Genomic DNA, 15,009 nt, shown 5'->3' on the forward strand with positions numbered 1-15,009 from the left:
CCCACCCTCCTCTCTGTTCCTTTAGATGGTGGTGCTCCCAAGTTCAGTTCTAGGCCCTCTTTTGACATTGGCCTTTGCGGTCACGCACGCACCAGGACTTATGAGTGCTTGGGCCCCTGCAGACCCCTGGCCCCATATCCAGCTGCCTCTTTAGTGTTTCCACTCTGGATTCCCAAAGGCCTCAAAATCAACATGGTGGGACTTCCCTGGTGGTCCAGTGGTTAAGACTCTGCACTCCCAATGCAGGGCACGTGGGTTCAGTCCCTGGTCGGGGAACTAAGATCCCACATGCCTCATGGCATTGCCAAAAAATGATAAACATAGCCAGGACCCATTTAAGATGGTCTCCCCCAAACTGGGTTCTGTTTCACGTCCCTCTCCTTTGCTTCTCTATGTCCTGCCTGAGTAAGCAGACATCTGCACATCTTACCCTTCATATCCGGACACCCCATATCCAGTGCTTTCCCCTGTGGGTGGACCACTTCTCTCCATCTCCACTCCCGCCATCCTCATCCAGGGCGGCAGCTCTCACCTACTGGAGGGCACTTTGCCCCTGGCATCTGTCTTCCCCCAGCAACCAAAGTCTCTTCTCTCTGCTGGTCCGATCAGGGTGCCCCCACCCTCATCTGTCTGCTGAAACACCCCAGTGCCTCCCCAGAGCCCCAGGACAAAGGTCCAGCTCCTGTGGTAACTTACAAGCCTCGCCATGGATCGGCCCCCACCCCTCCCTGCTTCAGCCTCCGCTCCGCTGGAAGTTCCCCAGACAGGTCATTCCTCTGCTTCTGTTGAAGCCTCAGGACAGCTCTCCTCTTCACATGGGGTGCCCCCCTTCTTTGCCTTGTCGATTCTGGGCCTGCAGATCTTACTTCAAGTATCGACCTTAAAAAAAAATTTTTTTTTATCTTTTGGCCATGCTAAAAGTGGTATTTTAGTTTCCTGACCAGGGGTTGAACCCGCATCCCCTGCATTGAAGTGCAGTGAAGTGAAGTTGTTCAGTCATGTCCGACTCTTAGTGACCCTATGGACTGCAGCCTACCAGGCTCCTCCATCCATGGGATTTTCCAGGCAAGAGTACTGGAGTGGGTTGCCATTTCCTTCTGGACCGCCAGGGAAGTCCCTTAAGCATCCATTCTGAACTGGGTGGAATCCCCCATCCATTCTCTTTCAGCACTGGCCACGTGTGCACAGGGCAGGGATGCAGGTCCACTTCCTTTTAAATTCCCGGCTTGGATGGAGAGGGTGACAGAGGGCAGAAGGGCAGGGGCCTTTGGGGCAGGTCACTAGCCAGTCTGTTGGCCAAGGTGACCTTCGCCCTCTGGGAGCTGCCGCTGGATTTGCTTGCCCGTCCTTTTCCCCCATTGCTGCCGCCATGCTGAGCGGACCCCGCTCAGATGCGCCCACCTCTGAGACTGCTGACCTGGTCTCTCTCATTGTCCCCAAGGCTGGGCTGAGGAAGGCACTTTGGAGATAAGTCAGGTCTAGAGGTTTCCATGTTGTCGGGGGCCCTTGAAGCTCTTGAAGGCGGGCCTGGGGGTGTGGGGTGGGGGCCCCATTAATGCTAGTGATTGTTCTTCTGAGTAATAATTTGTAGCCCATGCAGTTACGAAAATAATCTCAAGGTGCTAATATCTCGAGGTCTCTTTTTAAAACCCAATTTCAGAGAAATGGGAGGTAAAACTGTCAGCTGCACACAAAGATCAGGGGAGGGTGCTGGCACTGTGGATATTTATCTTCCCTGTATTTTCCGAATGTTCTGTATCATGAGCTTGCTTACAAAATGGCAAGAGAAAAAGAAAAAACCAGAGAGAGGCTCTTTAAAAAAAAATCCATTTATTTCCCCCTGCCTAGGAATGGCACTTCTGAGGGGATGTTATAGAATATTAATCTCCTATGCGTGGTCATTTATTTGCCAAATTTTCTTTTAATTTCATCCTTCATCCCATCATCAGTCCTCGTTTAAAAATCATTGTGTTCTTTGTCCCCTGCGACTGTTTCTTAGCCATTTAGCCTCTGAGACGTGTCCAATCATAGCTCCCTCTTCCTTGTCTTTTCCCACTCTTGCTGCTTGAATATTACTTCTCAGTAATGCCTCACACCTTATTTGTCTTTACTGGGGTCTTTTGATGCCACTGTTTAGTCTCAAGAGGAGCGAGATGCCCAGAAATTGGAGATGGCGCCGTGGAAATTTCTGGGCTCTCCCTAGATTCACCTGATAACCAACCCTTCATGCAAGGAAAGCGAAGGGCACAGAGTGGGCCTTGAGCTGGGAACAGCCTTGCAGGACAGCTGCTTCCTGACCTCCACGTTCTCTCCAAGTGTCAGCCCAGTGGAGAGAAACGCGAGGCGGGGAGGCTCCGGGCGCGCTCCTGCCCAACCATCACTACTGCCAGTTCTTTTGGTGATTCTCATTTGCAGCTGGAACTCTGGGGAGGGCCCGGGAGACCTGCACCCAGATGACAACCTAGGACACGGAAGGTGATTGAGCTGATGCTTCCAGGAGGCTCACAAGTGCTCAGAGCCCATGGTCTAATGCCCAGTTCCTCAGAAGAGATCTGGGGACCAACAGCATCATCCCACCTGAGGATCTGTTAGAATTCAGACCCTCAGGCCCCACCCCAGACCTATGGAACCAGAATCTGCAGTTTAAAAAGCTCCTTGAGTGATCTGTGGTTACTGGCACATTTGGGGAACGCTGGGCTGGAGGACAGAGTGGATGCAACCCCAGTTATGGGTCAGAAGAGGCCCGTGGATAAAGACGGGGTCTGCACCTCTGTGCTGCTCAAAGTATGGTCCCCAGACCAGGGCCCATTTGCAGACACATCCGTGATAAAAAGAGAGGAACTGAGACACGTGCTTGGAAACTTTCACAGTGAGTTGACATCACTGGTACACCCAAGCTTGCCTTTTGTGTGTGTGTGTTTTCATTTCATTCTCCAACAGTTCATTTTTATTGTATTTTATTAAAAAGTTGGTCCAAGGTAGGCTGAAAATTAAAGGTGGGGGGAGTGTGAAACCTAGCCCTTTATCAGATGATTTGAGAAGCGCAGCACACAGACTGCCACCTTATACCAGGAAGTGAGTGGAGATTTGGGAAACAAGCCAGCCTGGGGCAGTGAGAAAGAGGTGGGTGGGGAGCGGGCTGGGCACTCCGTGCTGGGGCGGCTTGGGACTCTTGCCACAGCAGAGGTAAGACCTGGTGGACCCCTTGCCAGGGTGCCACACTTGTGCCTGGAATAAGATGTGGAGGTACCAGGAGTCTCCCTGCAGGAAAAGATGTGGGTTCAAACTCTCAGACCCTTGAAGTCTCCCTGCTCCATCACTCACCTGCCTTCTTCTCTCCAAAGAGCAAATGCCCAGATTGCAGATCTTGTGGGTCATCAGAGCAGTGGCCATGTGACAGGGTGGTCACACCCCTCACCACCCTTTTACACATTTACTGGCAGTCCTGGGAGGGGCCAAGCTGGATGGTGCCCAGCCCCACTTTCCATGGGACCTCCCAGCGCAAGTGAACGCAGGGTGGGTCTGGTGCAGCTTCTGCCAGCCAGGAATCTGCAGGCCACAACGGAAACACGCTTGAGCTCCAGGGACTGGTAGGCCTGAGTTCAAATCCCTGACCTGCCATCAGCCCGCTACTCCTTCTGAGCGCTGCTTCACCCCCAGCGCCCCCCACTGACCCTTCAAAGTGCTTATTGAGATTCATGGGTCACCTCTCACACTACCATCCAAAAAACCCCACAAACCTATCTTCAGAAAGCATGTACCGTTTCCTGCAGGAAGTTGGACTTCAAATTAAAGAAGATAGTCACCTAGGGACACTTGAGCAGTTCCTTTCCTTTGAATGCGAAGCTCAGCCTTCCTGGATGAACCCAGCGGGCTGCTTGTAGCCGCAGGTTGCTCGTGCTCACGCTTAGTCACTAAGTTGTGTCCAACTCTTCTTTCATCATTGTTCCCCCAGTGATGAAAGCATGGACCCCCAAGGCTCCTCTGCCCATGGGATTCTCCAGGCAAGAATACTGGAGTGGGTAGCCACGCCCTCCTCCAGGGGATCTTCCCGACCCAGGGAAAGTCTCCTGCATGGTGCTTCTCCCCAGTTCCTTGCCTCCCTACTTCCCCCTCCTTTTCTCCTCTCTAACATTCCTTGGGATACTTTTTGCCATCGCTGTGCTGGACCCCAACACTACAAGTGGAGAAGGAGATAAACACCATCCTTTTTCTGAGTTTAAAGTGTTTGCAGGGGGACCAATGATGAAACCGATTGAAAGTCAGTAGGGCTACTCTGTTCTGACCCTCCCTCTATGCCGGATCCTCGGCTCCCATCCTCATAGCAACCAGTGGGGCCATGGTATCTGTCCTCCCGGTCATTGCCAGCACCACTGGTCTGCCCATGGCCATGTAGAAAATTCCAGAACACAGAGATTCAGAGCTTCCGGTAAGCTGCCCGTTCATAGCAGAGCAGGACTCAGCCACGACCCCGCCTCCCTCCAGGGCCCAGGTCTTAGTTGTACCCAGAGCATCTCTTGCCCTCAGGGGTTTCCTGCCAGGGAGCACGGGGTGGGGGGCTAAGAGTCAGAGCTCTTGCCGTAACTGACATTGCTGTATACCCAAGCTTGCTTTTTGTGTGTGCTCGTGTGTTTTCATTTCAATCTCCAGCAATTCATTGTTATTTTATTTTATTAAAAATTTAGTCCTAGGTAGATTGAAAATTAAGGGGGGAAAACCCAGTCCTTTATCAGATGGTTTGGTTGAGACCTCTCCGAGTTGTCCCCAGCCCAGCAAGTGATTTCTAACTGGCAAGTTTTCTCATGTGTTGACTACTGAACTCTGGGCCTCTTAGCAACAAGGTTTGGGTGTCCAGGAAGTGGGGTACCATGCCAGGCACAGTGGTTCTCTCCTGAAACATAAGCTCCAAGGTAACTGAAAGCAAAGTGAAGAACAGAGGGATGATGTCAAGACACAGGGCCACAGAGAAGGGCTTGGAGGTGCCTGCAGTGTGTGCTTTAGGACGTGCAGTAGTGGTTGGAATTGTTTCTACTTCAGGGGACTAGGTTATATTTGTCTAAAGGCACGGCTCAGCGTAAAGAATCTGCCTGCAATGCAGGAGACCTAGGAGATGTGGGTTCGATCCCCGGGTCAGAAAGGCCCCCTGGAGAAGGAAATGGCAAGCCACTCCAGTGTTCTTGCCTGAAAAATCCCATGGACAGAGGAGCCTGGCGGGCGACAGTCCGAGGGGTTGCAAAGAGTTGAACATGCACGTGTGCGTGTGCATGCATGCACACACGCGTGCACACAGAAAGGAACAGCACATGACTGGGCCTCGTGGAGCTCTGGGATGTATTTGGGTTACACATGGGTGAGCGCCATGTGGGCATATGGACCTGCCCGTTCTCCGACTCTGTCTTCAGTGGGATGGGGGCAAGGGTCTAGATCTGGAACCATGTTGGAGAGTCTGCAGTTGCCTCCTCTCTGACCCTGGTCACCGTCTGCCCTGTGCTTGTCGCCCATCCCTGGCCTTGGCAGTCCCTCTGGAACTGCAGTGAACTTCGGATGCCAGAGGAGAAATTCTCATAACTGTTGGTAGGAAAGAGAATTGTGGCAGACGTCGGAAGACCAGGGCTTTGTTTCTGTGTAGAAATATCTATGGGAGTTGTTTTAATTTAGTTAAGGAAAGTGACACAGCTAATCAAAGTCTTTTGCCCACAAATCAGAACATAGAGGTAAATTCAAAAAGAAGGCTTTCCAGGAGTGGGGAAAGATTAAAAAAATAAAAGGCTTCAGATTTAATCCCTTTTATTCTCATTATCTGGGGTCAATCACCGTTAACCTTTTGGTATACGTTCTGCCAAGTAATGCTTTGTGCATATCAGTGTGTAATTTGATTAATGAATGGATTTTTTTACTACACTGGGTCTCCGTTGCTGCCTGAGGGCTTTCACTAGTTGCGGCAAGCAGGGGCTCCTCTCCAGTTGCGGTGCACGGCTTCTCGTGGTGGTGGATTCTCTCGGTGCAGAGCGTGGGCTCTAGAGCGTGGGTTCAGCAGTCCCGGTGCGCCGGTTTGGTTGCCCCGCGGCATGTGGAGTCTTTCTGGACCAGGAATCCATCCTGTGTCCACTGCATTGGCAGGCGGATTCCTAGCCCCTGGACCACCAGGGAAGGCTTAGTGTGTAACTTTTCAAACACACTGCACACTTGCTTTTGTCGTGTACCATTTGCACGTGATTGAACATCTTTTTGTGAGAGCGCATAGGCTTGCATCCCTATTCTGCCTCCAGTTTATCAGCTGAATGGCACCCGATCGGTCACGTCACCTTTTGATACCTCAGTTTCATCAGTCAAATGCAGGAATGATGCCCATCTCACAGGGCCGCAGGAAGGATCCCACAGGGCGATGGTGCCAAGTTGCTTTGCCACGTGTTCTCCGGGGTGGGGGGGTGCTACACTTTTCCAAGTCCTGGGTCTCTGCCAGCTCAGCCTGATCTTTCTTACGCCAGCTTTTGGCTTCTTTTCTTTCCAGGATGGAGAAGGGGGACGGGCACGAGGAGGAGGACTTTCGCTTGGATTGCCGCCACGAGAGATACCCCGCCCGTAAGTGGCCTCAGCTGCAGGAGCTGGTGCTGCGGATTCGTAGGCTGTCTGAGAAGAGAGGACCCTGGAGACGGGCCAGGCCGACCTCTCCCTGCGCCCCTGCATTTCCCCCTAGACACACGCTGTAGAGGGTGAAACTGAGGCTGTGGGCAAGCAGAGCAAGCCTTCTGCGTGCAGCAGCCACAGCCCTTGCAATGGGGTTGCAATGCTAAGGCAGCCAGAGGAACACTGCGTACCTTAAAGACAGACAGGGGAGCCACAGTTCCGTGCAGGCCGGGTTCACCATGGGCTTGAAGGGACAGGAGCTCTGGGGTGGAACTAGCCAAATCAGGGGAGTCCCAGGTCCCAAGATCTGTTTGAGCCGTGAATGCTCCCGGAAGCTCAGAAGGCTTCACTATATAGGACAGACTCTAGGGCTCCTGTGCAGGAAACAAATGTCAGAAAGCAAAAGAGAGGGCAAAAGAGGAAGGCTTTGCTCCAGACAGAAAAGAAAAGAGCTGATACAAGATTAAAGGGGCAGAGTCTCATCTGAGCCTGCTGCTTGCCCACCTTGTGCTCCCTGCCCACCCAACTCTGTACTAAGGACTGTTTTTTGCCTGATCTCCTGTTCTTGCTGACCGCCAACCCCGACAGCCAGGATTATTATCCACACTTTGCAGAAAGGAAGGCTCAGAGAGGCGGAGCCACTTGCCAAAGGTCACACAGCTTAGCTAGTCAGTGGCAGGACTGTCAGAGCAGATGCTCATATGTCTCAGACCTGTTAGGAGACTACAGTGCCTCCCAGCCGCTTGTATCTGTATCTCTGTGCCTGGGAGCTTGCTCCACCTCTACCCACAGAAGGCAGAAAGTGCACAAGGAGGCTGGCACATAGACACCCCGGCTCCCTCGCCCCTTGAGTAGGATCGCCTGGAGGTGTGTGATTTGCAGGATTACCTAAGTGTTACCAGTCTAGGGGCTTCCCGGTGGCTCAGTGGTAAAGAATCCACCTACCAGTGCACGAGACGAAGGAGACACAAGTTGTGTCCCTGGCTCGGAAAGATCCCCTGAAGGGGGAATTGACAGCCTGCTCCAGTATTCTTGCCTAGGAAATTTCATGGACAGAGGATCCTGGCCAGCTGCAGTCCATGGGTCACAGAGGGTCAGACACGACTGAGTGGCCAACACACAGCACCATGCCTAGCAGCCGCCTGGGCTGGCCACCTTCCCTCCCTGGGCCACGCTCCCCCTCTGCCAAGGCTGGCGGCACCTCTGAGGTGTCTCCCCTTTCCTCTAATTCCTATCTCAGGGTCTGCTTCTGGGGAGCCTGAACAAGATGGCAGAAATTTAAACTCAGGTCTGTCTGACCGCACCCTCTGTGATCCTAGTAACTGAGTGAGGAATGGCTCTGATGGGAGAAAGAAGACGGAGGCGGGTGAAGGAACCTGGGAGGAGACCTGGTTGGGGAGGAGGAGAGGGTCTGGTCTCCGTGCTGAAGGAAGAGGCTCCTGGGGGAAGCACCAGTCCAGGAAGGTGGTCAGAATGCTAACTGCTTGCCTGAGGAACTAGAGTGTGCAGTGGGCGCATATACTGTGGTTTCATGTCAGGTGTCAGGATGGAGGGCTTCCTGGAGGAAGAGGTCAGGAACCAGGGCACGGAGGTGGCTGGGAAGTGTCATCTCCTCTGATAACAGAGGAGAGCAGGAAGCACATGCTAGGGATGGGCTAAGAGCCCTGGCATGTTCAGAGCCCCACCCCAGAGCACCACCGACTCCCTGCTTGGACCTAGCATTGCTCCCTCCCAGGGGGGCCCTGTAGAGTGGGCAGGAAGCCCTGGGTGGAAAGAGGTCTTGGGGCTTGTCTTGAGGGCAACTGGGGAGACAGGAGGAGGAAAGGCCAGATCCCTGAGGCCTGAGGATGGAAGAAAGAGCTGAAGGAGTGTCTGGCCCTGAATGCAAGCCCTGGGATGGAGAGTGGGGACAGCCAGGCTCAGGGGAGCCGCAGAAGCCCTGCACCCCCAGCCCAGCCCCAGCGCCCACTTCACCTCCCAAGCATCAGATACATTCCCCGGGTCAACAGCCCGTGGAGAATTCCTTCTTTCGTGCCCCCAACAAATACTGAGCTGTGCAGGCCCTCCATCTTGGCGCTAGAGATGCAACCAGAAGCCAGATCAGACAAAGCCCCTGCCTGTGAGGCAGCGTGTCTAGAGGAGAGAATCAAGTGAGATGTGAACTCAGAAACAAATAAGACCATCTCAAGAGCTAAGGAACGTGATGATAAAGCGGGTTCCAGGAGACCCCTTTAGAGCCACCTCTTTGAGGAGCGGCTGGAACGGGGACTTAAGGAGTGAGAAGGAGTCAGCCAAAGAGCCTTCTGGGCAGAGGGGCGGCAGGTGCCAAGTCCCCAGGGCAGGGACAGCCAGCCCTGGAGGCCTCGTGGCTGGGGTGAGGAGAGCAATGGGGAGGTGGGATGGATGGCGGGCGGGGGGATGGGGCTGGGGGACCCAGGAGGTGGGACCATGTGAAGGAGTTGGCTCTGCAGTGGGGAGCCCAGGGGCATTTTGAGCAGGGAAGAGACATACCCAGGAGATTCTTCTCTTTTTTTTTTGGTATTTATTTTTGTATTCGGCTGCACCTTGTCTTATTGTGGCACATGGGGTCTTAAGTTGTGGCATGCAGACTCTTAGTTGTGTCTTGAGGGCTGTTAGTGGCAGCATGTAGAGTCTAGTTCCCTCACCGGGGATTGAACCCAGTCCCCCTGCATTGGGAAATGAGGAGTCTGAGCTAGTGGGCCACCTGGGAAGCCCCTTACCCGGGTTATTTATCTGTATCTACATCATCTTTATCCATATCCATATCTACCCATCCTCCTTCTATCCATCTGCACTGTGGGAAAAAAGATGGAAGGGGAGGAAGAGAGAAACCAGGAGAACAGCTTGGATGCCATCGCCATCATCCCAGGAGTGGTGGTGGCCTGACCTGCGGCAGCAGAGATAAAAGTGGGCGAATTCAAAAACCTTTTGCTGGAAGGGTTGTCAGCGTGCCTGTTTGTGTTCCTCCAGAGCAGATCCCAAGATGAAGATTCAACAGCAAGTGCCTTATGTGGGGCATCCCAGAAAATGCAAATAGGCGCCGGGCAGGCAGGCTCAGCAGGGAAAGGCAGGTGGCAAGTGAAAGTCACCTTCCAAGTGGTCATCAGCAGAGCCTCCGCTGGAGGACTCGGGGAGCCAGGGCAGAGCACGTGGTCCGAGTTATCCCCCGAGCCATGACAGCAACTGTCCTTGGGCATTGTGTGAGGGCTGCTGGAGTGCGGTGGGGTGAGGTGCATGAATCTCCTGGGGTGGATTGGAGGAAGTCTCCACAGGAGGTGAGCAACATGCTTCGCTTGGTGGGGAGGGGGTGCCCACAACATCAGCTTGTCTGATTGGAGGTGACGGATGGGCCAGGAACCTAGGATATGCTCGGAAGTTTCAAGTCAGCCATCAAGGGTCAGATGTCACCCACTGATGGAAACGGAGAGGATGAGTTTGAGGGGGATGCAATGATATGGCATCTGTGTCAAGTTTTAGGGGTGTGTAGGGTTGAGAACAGAGACAGTTGAAGCTGGGGGACTGCTGAGATGGTCTAGAATCGTGTAGGGTGGGGAGAGATGGAAAGGCCACGAGGTCCTAACACCCTGGGGCTCAAAGAGAACCATGGAAGGGCTTCTCTGGTAGTCCAGTGGTTAAAACTCTGTGCTTCCTATGCAGGGGGCATAGGTTTGATCCCTGGCCAGGGGACACCCACGTGCTGTGTGGGATGGCCAATTAATAAATAAAATAAAATCTCTGTAAAAAATTAGGTAGCTTCTAAAAAGAGAAGAGAAGCAGGGAAGCTGGTGGAGAAGGGGCTGCGGCTCCCAGAGGTTTGTCAAACCCCAGCCTCTTGGGGAAGGAAGGAACCGTGGACCCCACAGTGCCTCTGCCAGGCGTGCCTTTCATCAGGCAGCCAAGCTAGTGGGTTGGCTGTCTTTCTCCTGGGACCAGTGGACCCTCTGGGGACTCAGAGTTCAAGCAGTGAGGTAGAGAAAGACCCGGTCTGCTGTTGGAGCTGAGGGCAGGGGCAGCAGAGTGTGGGCAGGATGCTGGCTGGAGGGCCCTGGTCACTTTTATTGTCCTGAAGTGGGCTGTCTGTGGCCATATGAAAGTCATTAATTCACTCATGTATTCCACAAATCTTTGCCAAAGATGCTTCTCTGGGCTGGGCATCGCATGCTGGGCTCTGGAACATGGAGGTGAAGAAGGCGAATCTGGGCCCAGGAGCTCCCAAAGCTCTGCTGTATTGCTGGCCAGAGCTCCCGTGGGGTCAGCGCAGCCGCTGTGACAGCAGAGGCCAGGCGCCTCACCCTGCTGAGGGAGGGAGGGGTGGAGAAGAGGAAAGAGAGGGGTGCTTAGTCTCCGGGTGTTCCAGCTTGGTTGAATTCTGCAGCTATAATGATGATACCTGGACTTGATGAGGAAAACAGCCAAGCGGAAGAGCTCCGTCAGCCCCACCAGGTCTGATGACAACATCTCACCCTTGTGGATGCTCTGAGGACTTTACATTGACCCTCTCCCTCTCATCTAACCCCAAACGTATGTAAGAGTTGGATCATAAAAAAATCTGAGCGCTGAAGAATTGATGCTTTTGAACTGTAGTGTTGGAGAAGACTCTTGAGACTCCCTTGGACTGCAAGGAGATCAAACCAGTCCATCCTAAAGGAAATCAGTCCTGAGTGTTCATTGGAAGGATTGATGTTGAAGCTCCAATACTTCGGCTACCTGATGTGAAGAACTGACTCACTGGAAAACACCCTGATTCTTGGAAGATTGAGGGCAGGAGGAGAAGGGGGTGACAGAGGGTGAGTTGGTTGGATGGCATCACCGACTCAATGGACGTGAGTTTGAGCAAGCTCCAGGAGTTGGTGATGAACAGGGAAGCCTGGGATGCTGCAGTCCATGGGGTCACAAACAGTCAGACATGACTGAGCTACTGAACTGAACTGAACAGATAGACCCGTTTTACAGACGGGGAAAGTGAGGCCCAGGGAGGTTATGGTTGTGCCAGGAAGAGGACGTGTGCCCAGCCTGTCTGGTTCCAGAGCCCATACCCCGAGTCATCAGGGATGGGCTGCCACGTGTCAGTCAGTGGCTCCACATGTCGGGCATACCCCATGCATACCCCAGGCAGCCTTTGGGGTGCAAGGCCCAGCCACAATGGACTGGGTCCTCACATGGGTCATGGGCTAGAGAGCAGCCTGATACCACCATCCAGGGAAATGACACCATCTGCAGAATGCGGCCTCTTAGCTGCCGGTGGAGTTTGGGCCAAGAAAATGTTTTGGAAAGGCCTGGACCTGTTTTGCAATATTTCTGTGCTGAGCAACTGTTCAGATCTGGTGGTGGACTGACTCCTCGGCAGGAGGCACGGGGGAGAAGGAGTGCCAGGGAGCCCGCGTTATTAAACACTTACTGAGTGCAGGTTCTGCTGAACACTTCATAGCCGTTGGCACAGCCCTGGGAAGGAGGGGTGGCTGTTCTTACTGTATAGACGGCGAGATGGACGCTCTGAGGTATGGATTGACTTTGTCAAGATTTCTGGTGGGATCTCTGGGCAGGATGGCTCAGCTTGGCACGTAACTCTTTCCCTTTATCTTGGGAACCAGGCTGTTCCTGCTCTGGCCCCCAAACTCCTCATCTCATCTCTTCCCTCTCTCCCCTGCCTCAGTTGGCTGAGGCATGGCCTTTCTCTTTCTAGAACAAGCAAAATGCATTCCCCACTCCCCACCCCAGGACTTTGCACATGCTCTTCTCAGCACCTGGAATGCTCTTCCTCTAAATCTTTGCTTGGCTGGCTTGGTCTTCTCTTTAATCTCAGCTGAAGGCCACTCCTCGGAGAAGCTCCCCTAACCTGCACCAGCTTCCCCTGTCAACATTGTATCACTTGTGTCTTCTTCACTGTGTCTGTACCTCTCCAAAATTATATTTACACACCTGCTTCTGGTTCTGTTGCCTTTCTCCGCTGGGTTCCATGAGATTAGGCACCCTGTCTCTTCTTAATGAATAATTTATCAATTAATTAATATTCATATTAGTTAATAATATAATAGTGTGTGTGTGCTCAGTCGCTTCAGTTGTGTCCAACTCATTGTGGACACACAATGGGCTGTATCCCGTCAGGCTCCTCTGTATCCTCCAGGCAAGAATACTGGAGTGGGTTGCCATGCCCTTCTCCAGGGGATCTTCCCAACGCAGGGATCAAACCTGCCTCTCTTGTGTCTCCTGCATTGCAGGCAGATTCTTTACCCACTGAGCCACCTGGGAAGCCCAATATATAATAATACAATTAATTAATGTATCATTGCTTTTTGGCTGTGCTGGGTCTTGGTTGCTGCGCGCAAGCTTTCTCTAGGTGTGGCGAGCGGGGGCTACTCTCTAATTGCATTGTGCAGGCTTCTCTTTGCGATGGCTCCTCTTGTTGCAGAGCACAAACTCTAGGTGCCCGGGCTTCGGTATTTGCAGCTCGAGGGCTCTAAAGCACAGGCTCAGTAGTTGTGGCACATGGGCTTATTTGCCCCGAGGCATGTGGGATCCTCCCCGACCAGGGATTGAACCCGTGTCCTTTGCATTGGCAGGTAGATTCTTAATCACTGGACCACCAGGGAAATCCTAGGCACCTTATCTTCTGTTTTGCTCACACCTGTATCCTGAGAGCCTAGAACAGTGCATGGCACACAGTCGGTGCTGAATTACTGCTTTAAACTTCTCGTTTTCTCGCACTGTATCCCACTTGAGAACTCCCTTTTATATAAACAGTTATGTGAACTTTTGCTTTTCTTAACTGTTCTAAAAGTTGCTATTTTTTTCTGGGGCTACTATGATATAGATTCTGCCACATTTTTTTTTTTTTTTTTCTGAGCAAAGTGGTTTTGAAACCTACCTCTGGGGCTCTGCAGTGCCACCAGCTAGCTCAGGAGCTCCTCAGATGTGACATTTCATGGAGGCGATGCTGCCATATGGTCCAGGTGTTTGCGTCTTCCTTTTAGGGGCAACTGGGGTTTGCAGCTGATTGCAGCTGTCAAGTTCAATGCCCGAGACAAGCTTCTGACTTTGCCAGGTGTGTCTGCGAGGCTGGGCTGGCTGAGAGGCTGTCACTCGCCGGGTACAGAAGTGGCTTTTGAGAGCTCTGTCTAGACGTGTCTCTGCCGCCGCTGCCCTCAGAATAGCAGAGGGAATTTCAAGGAAGACTTTTCTGGTCTCGGAGCAACTTGGCATTTTTATTAGATCAAAATCAGATCCACTGTAGTACTGCCTGACTTGGCTTCTTTTATTAAAATGGAAACAGACAATATTTCTGAAATAAATATCAATGCCAACTTGCTGGGCACACAGCTTGCAGATTTCTGAGACCCTGGCACTGAGGTAGAGAGAGCCAAGCCAATGTCAGTATCAGAATCCCCTGGAAGGCTCCTTGCAACACGGATTTCCCAGTCCTGCCCCAGAGTTTCTGGCTTCTTGGAATGCAGATTCCCAGGCCCCGCTGGAGTTTCCAGCTGAGGAGGGTGGAGCCTGGAATCCTGCATTTCCAGGGCTGCTGCTTCTGCTGCTCCATGGACCAGACTCTGAGCAACACTTCGCCCCGGGCTCCCACCAGGAGGGAGTCTTCATCTTGTCACCCACTAGGCTTCCCTGGTGGCTCAGATGGTAAAGAATCTCTGCAATGCAGGAGACCTGTGTTCGATCCCTGGGTTGGGAAGATCCCCTGGAGAAGGAAATGGCAGCCCAGTCCAGTATTCTTGCCTGGAGAATCCCATGGACAGAGGAGCCTGGCGGGCTACAGTTCATTGCGTTGCAGAGTCGAACATGAGTGAAAGAACTATCACTCACTCACTGGGCTGTTCAGCAGCTTCTGGGTGGAAATTGCTGCTTCTGGGGTCATGTCTCTTCCCATCCATCCCCCAAAGACACAACCTGAATCATATCTTCTTCACCCCCTCCCAGCCCAAACACTCCAATGAGAGCATCCTTGGTGGGGTGGGTGTCAGGCCTGTACCGACTCCTCCCAGACATTCCCCCAGAAGCCTTCTCCCACCATCCCACCCCTGCTTCAGGTTTCTTTCAGTCACTCAGCACTCTCGGAATCCTTCTCTGCTAACTCTCTCCCCACTGGAATGGAAATGTCAGGAGGACGGGGACCTTATCACCACATTCGTGCCTGGAACAGGGTTGGTCCTCAGGACCTTTCCAGTGAATGGTCCAGCTCACTTCATCCTCATAAGTTCCTTGGATTTCAAGCAACAGTGTTATTTGTCTTGGCTCACAAGTCTGGGTGACTCCAAGCTCAAGCTGGGTCATTGTTCTTCTTTATGTCCGTTGTTGCCCCCCTTAGTTCGGGGCAGGCCAGGAATCTGCATCAGGTAAGTCTGATGATGCAGA

General features: G+C 52.8%; 1 protein-coding gene across 3 annotated transcripts in view; it reads left to right on the top strand.

Annotated features, from left to right (window-relative positions):
• GSG1L (GSG1 like) overlaps positions 1-15,009 on the top strand; it is a 252,677-nt gene that overhangs the window by 231,030 nt on the left and 6,638 nt on the right. For 2 of the 3 annotated variants that reach the window (XM_068969308.1, XM_068969309.1), the window contains one exon: positions 6,512-6,582. In XM_068969308.1, coding sequence (XP_068825409.1) covers positions 6,512-6,582 — 71 coding nt within the window. Of the gene's footprint in view, positions 1-2,153; positions 2,174-6,511; positions 6,583-15,009 lie in introns of all 3 variants that reach the window. The other variant, XM_068969307.1, reaches the window with a different exon arrangement.

This window comes from Capricornis sumatraensis, chromosome 3, assembly GCF_032405125.1.
Source record: "Capricornis sumatraensis isolate serow.1 chromosome 3, serow.2, whole genome shotgun sequence".
In the NCBI taxonomy this organism is placed as follows: Eukaryota; Metazoa; Chordata; class Mammalia; order Artiodactyla; family Bovidae; genus Capricornis; species Capricornis sumatraensis.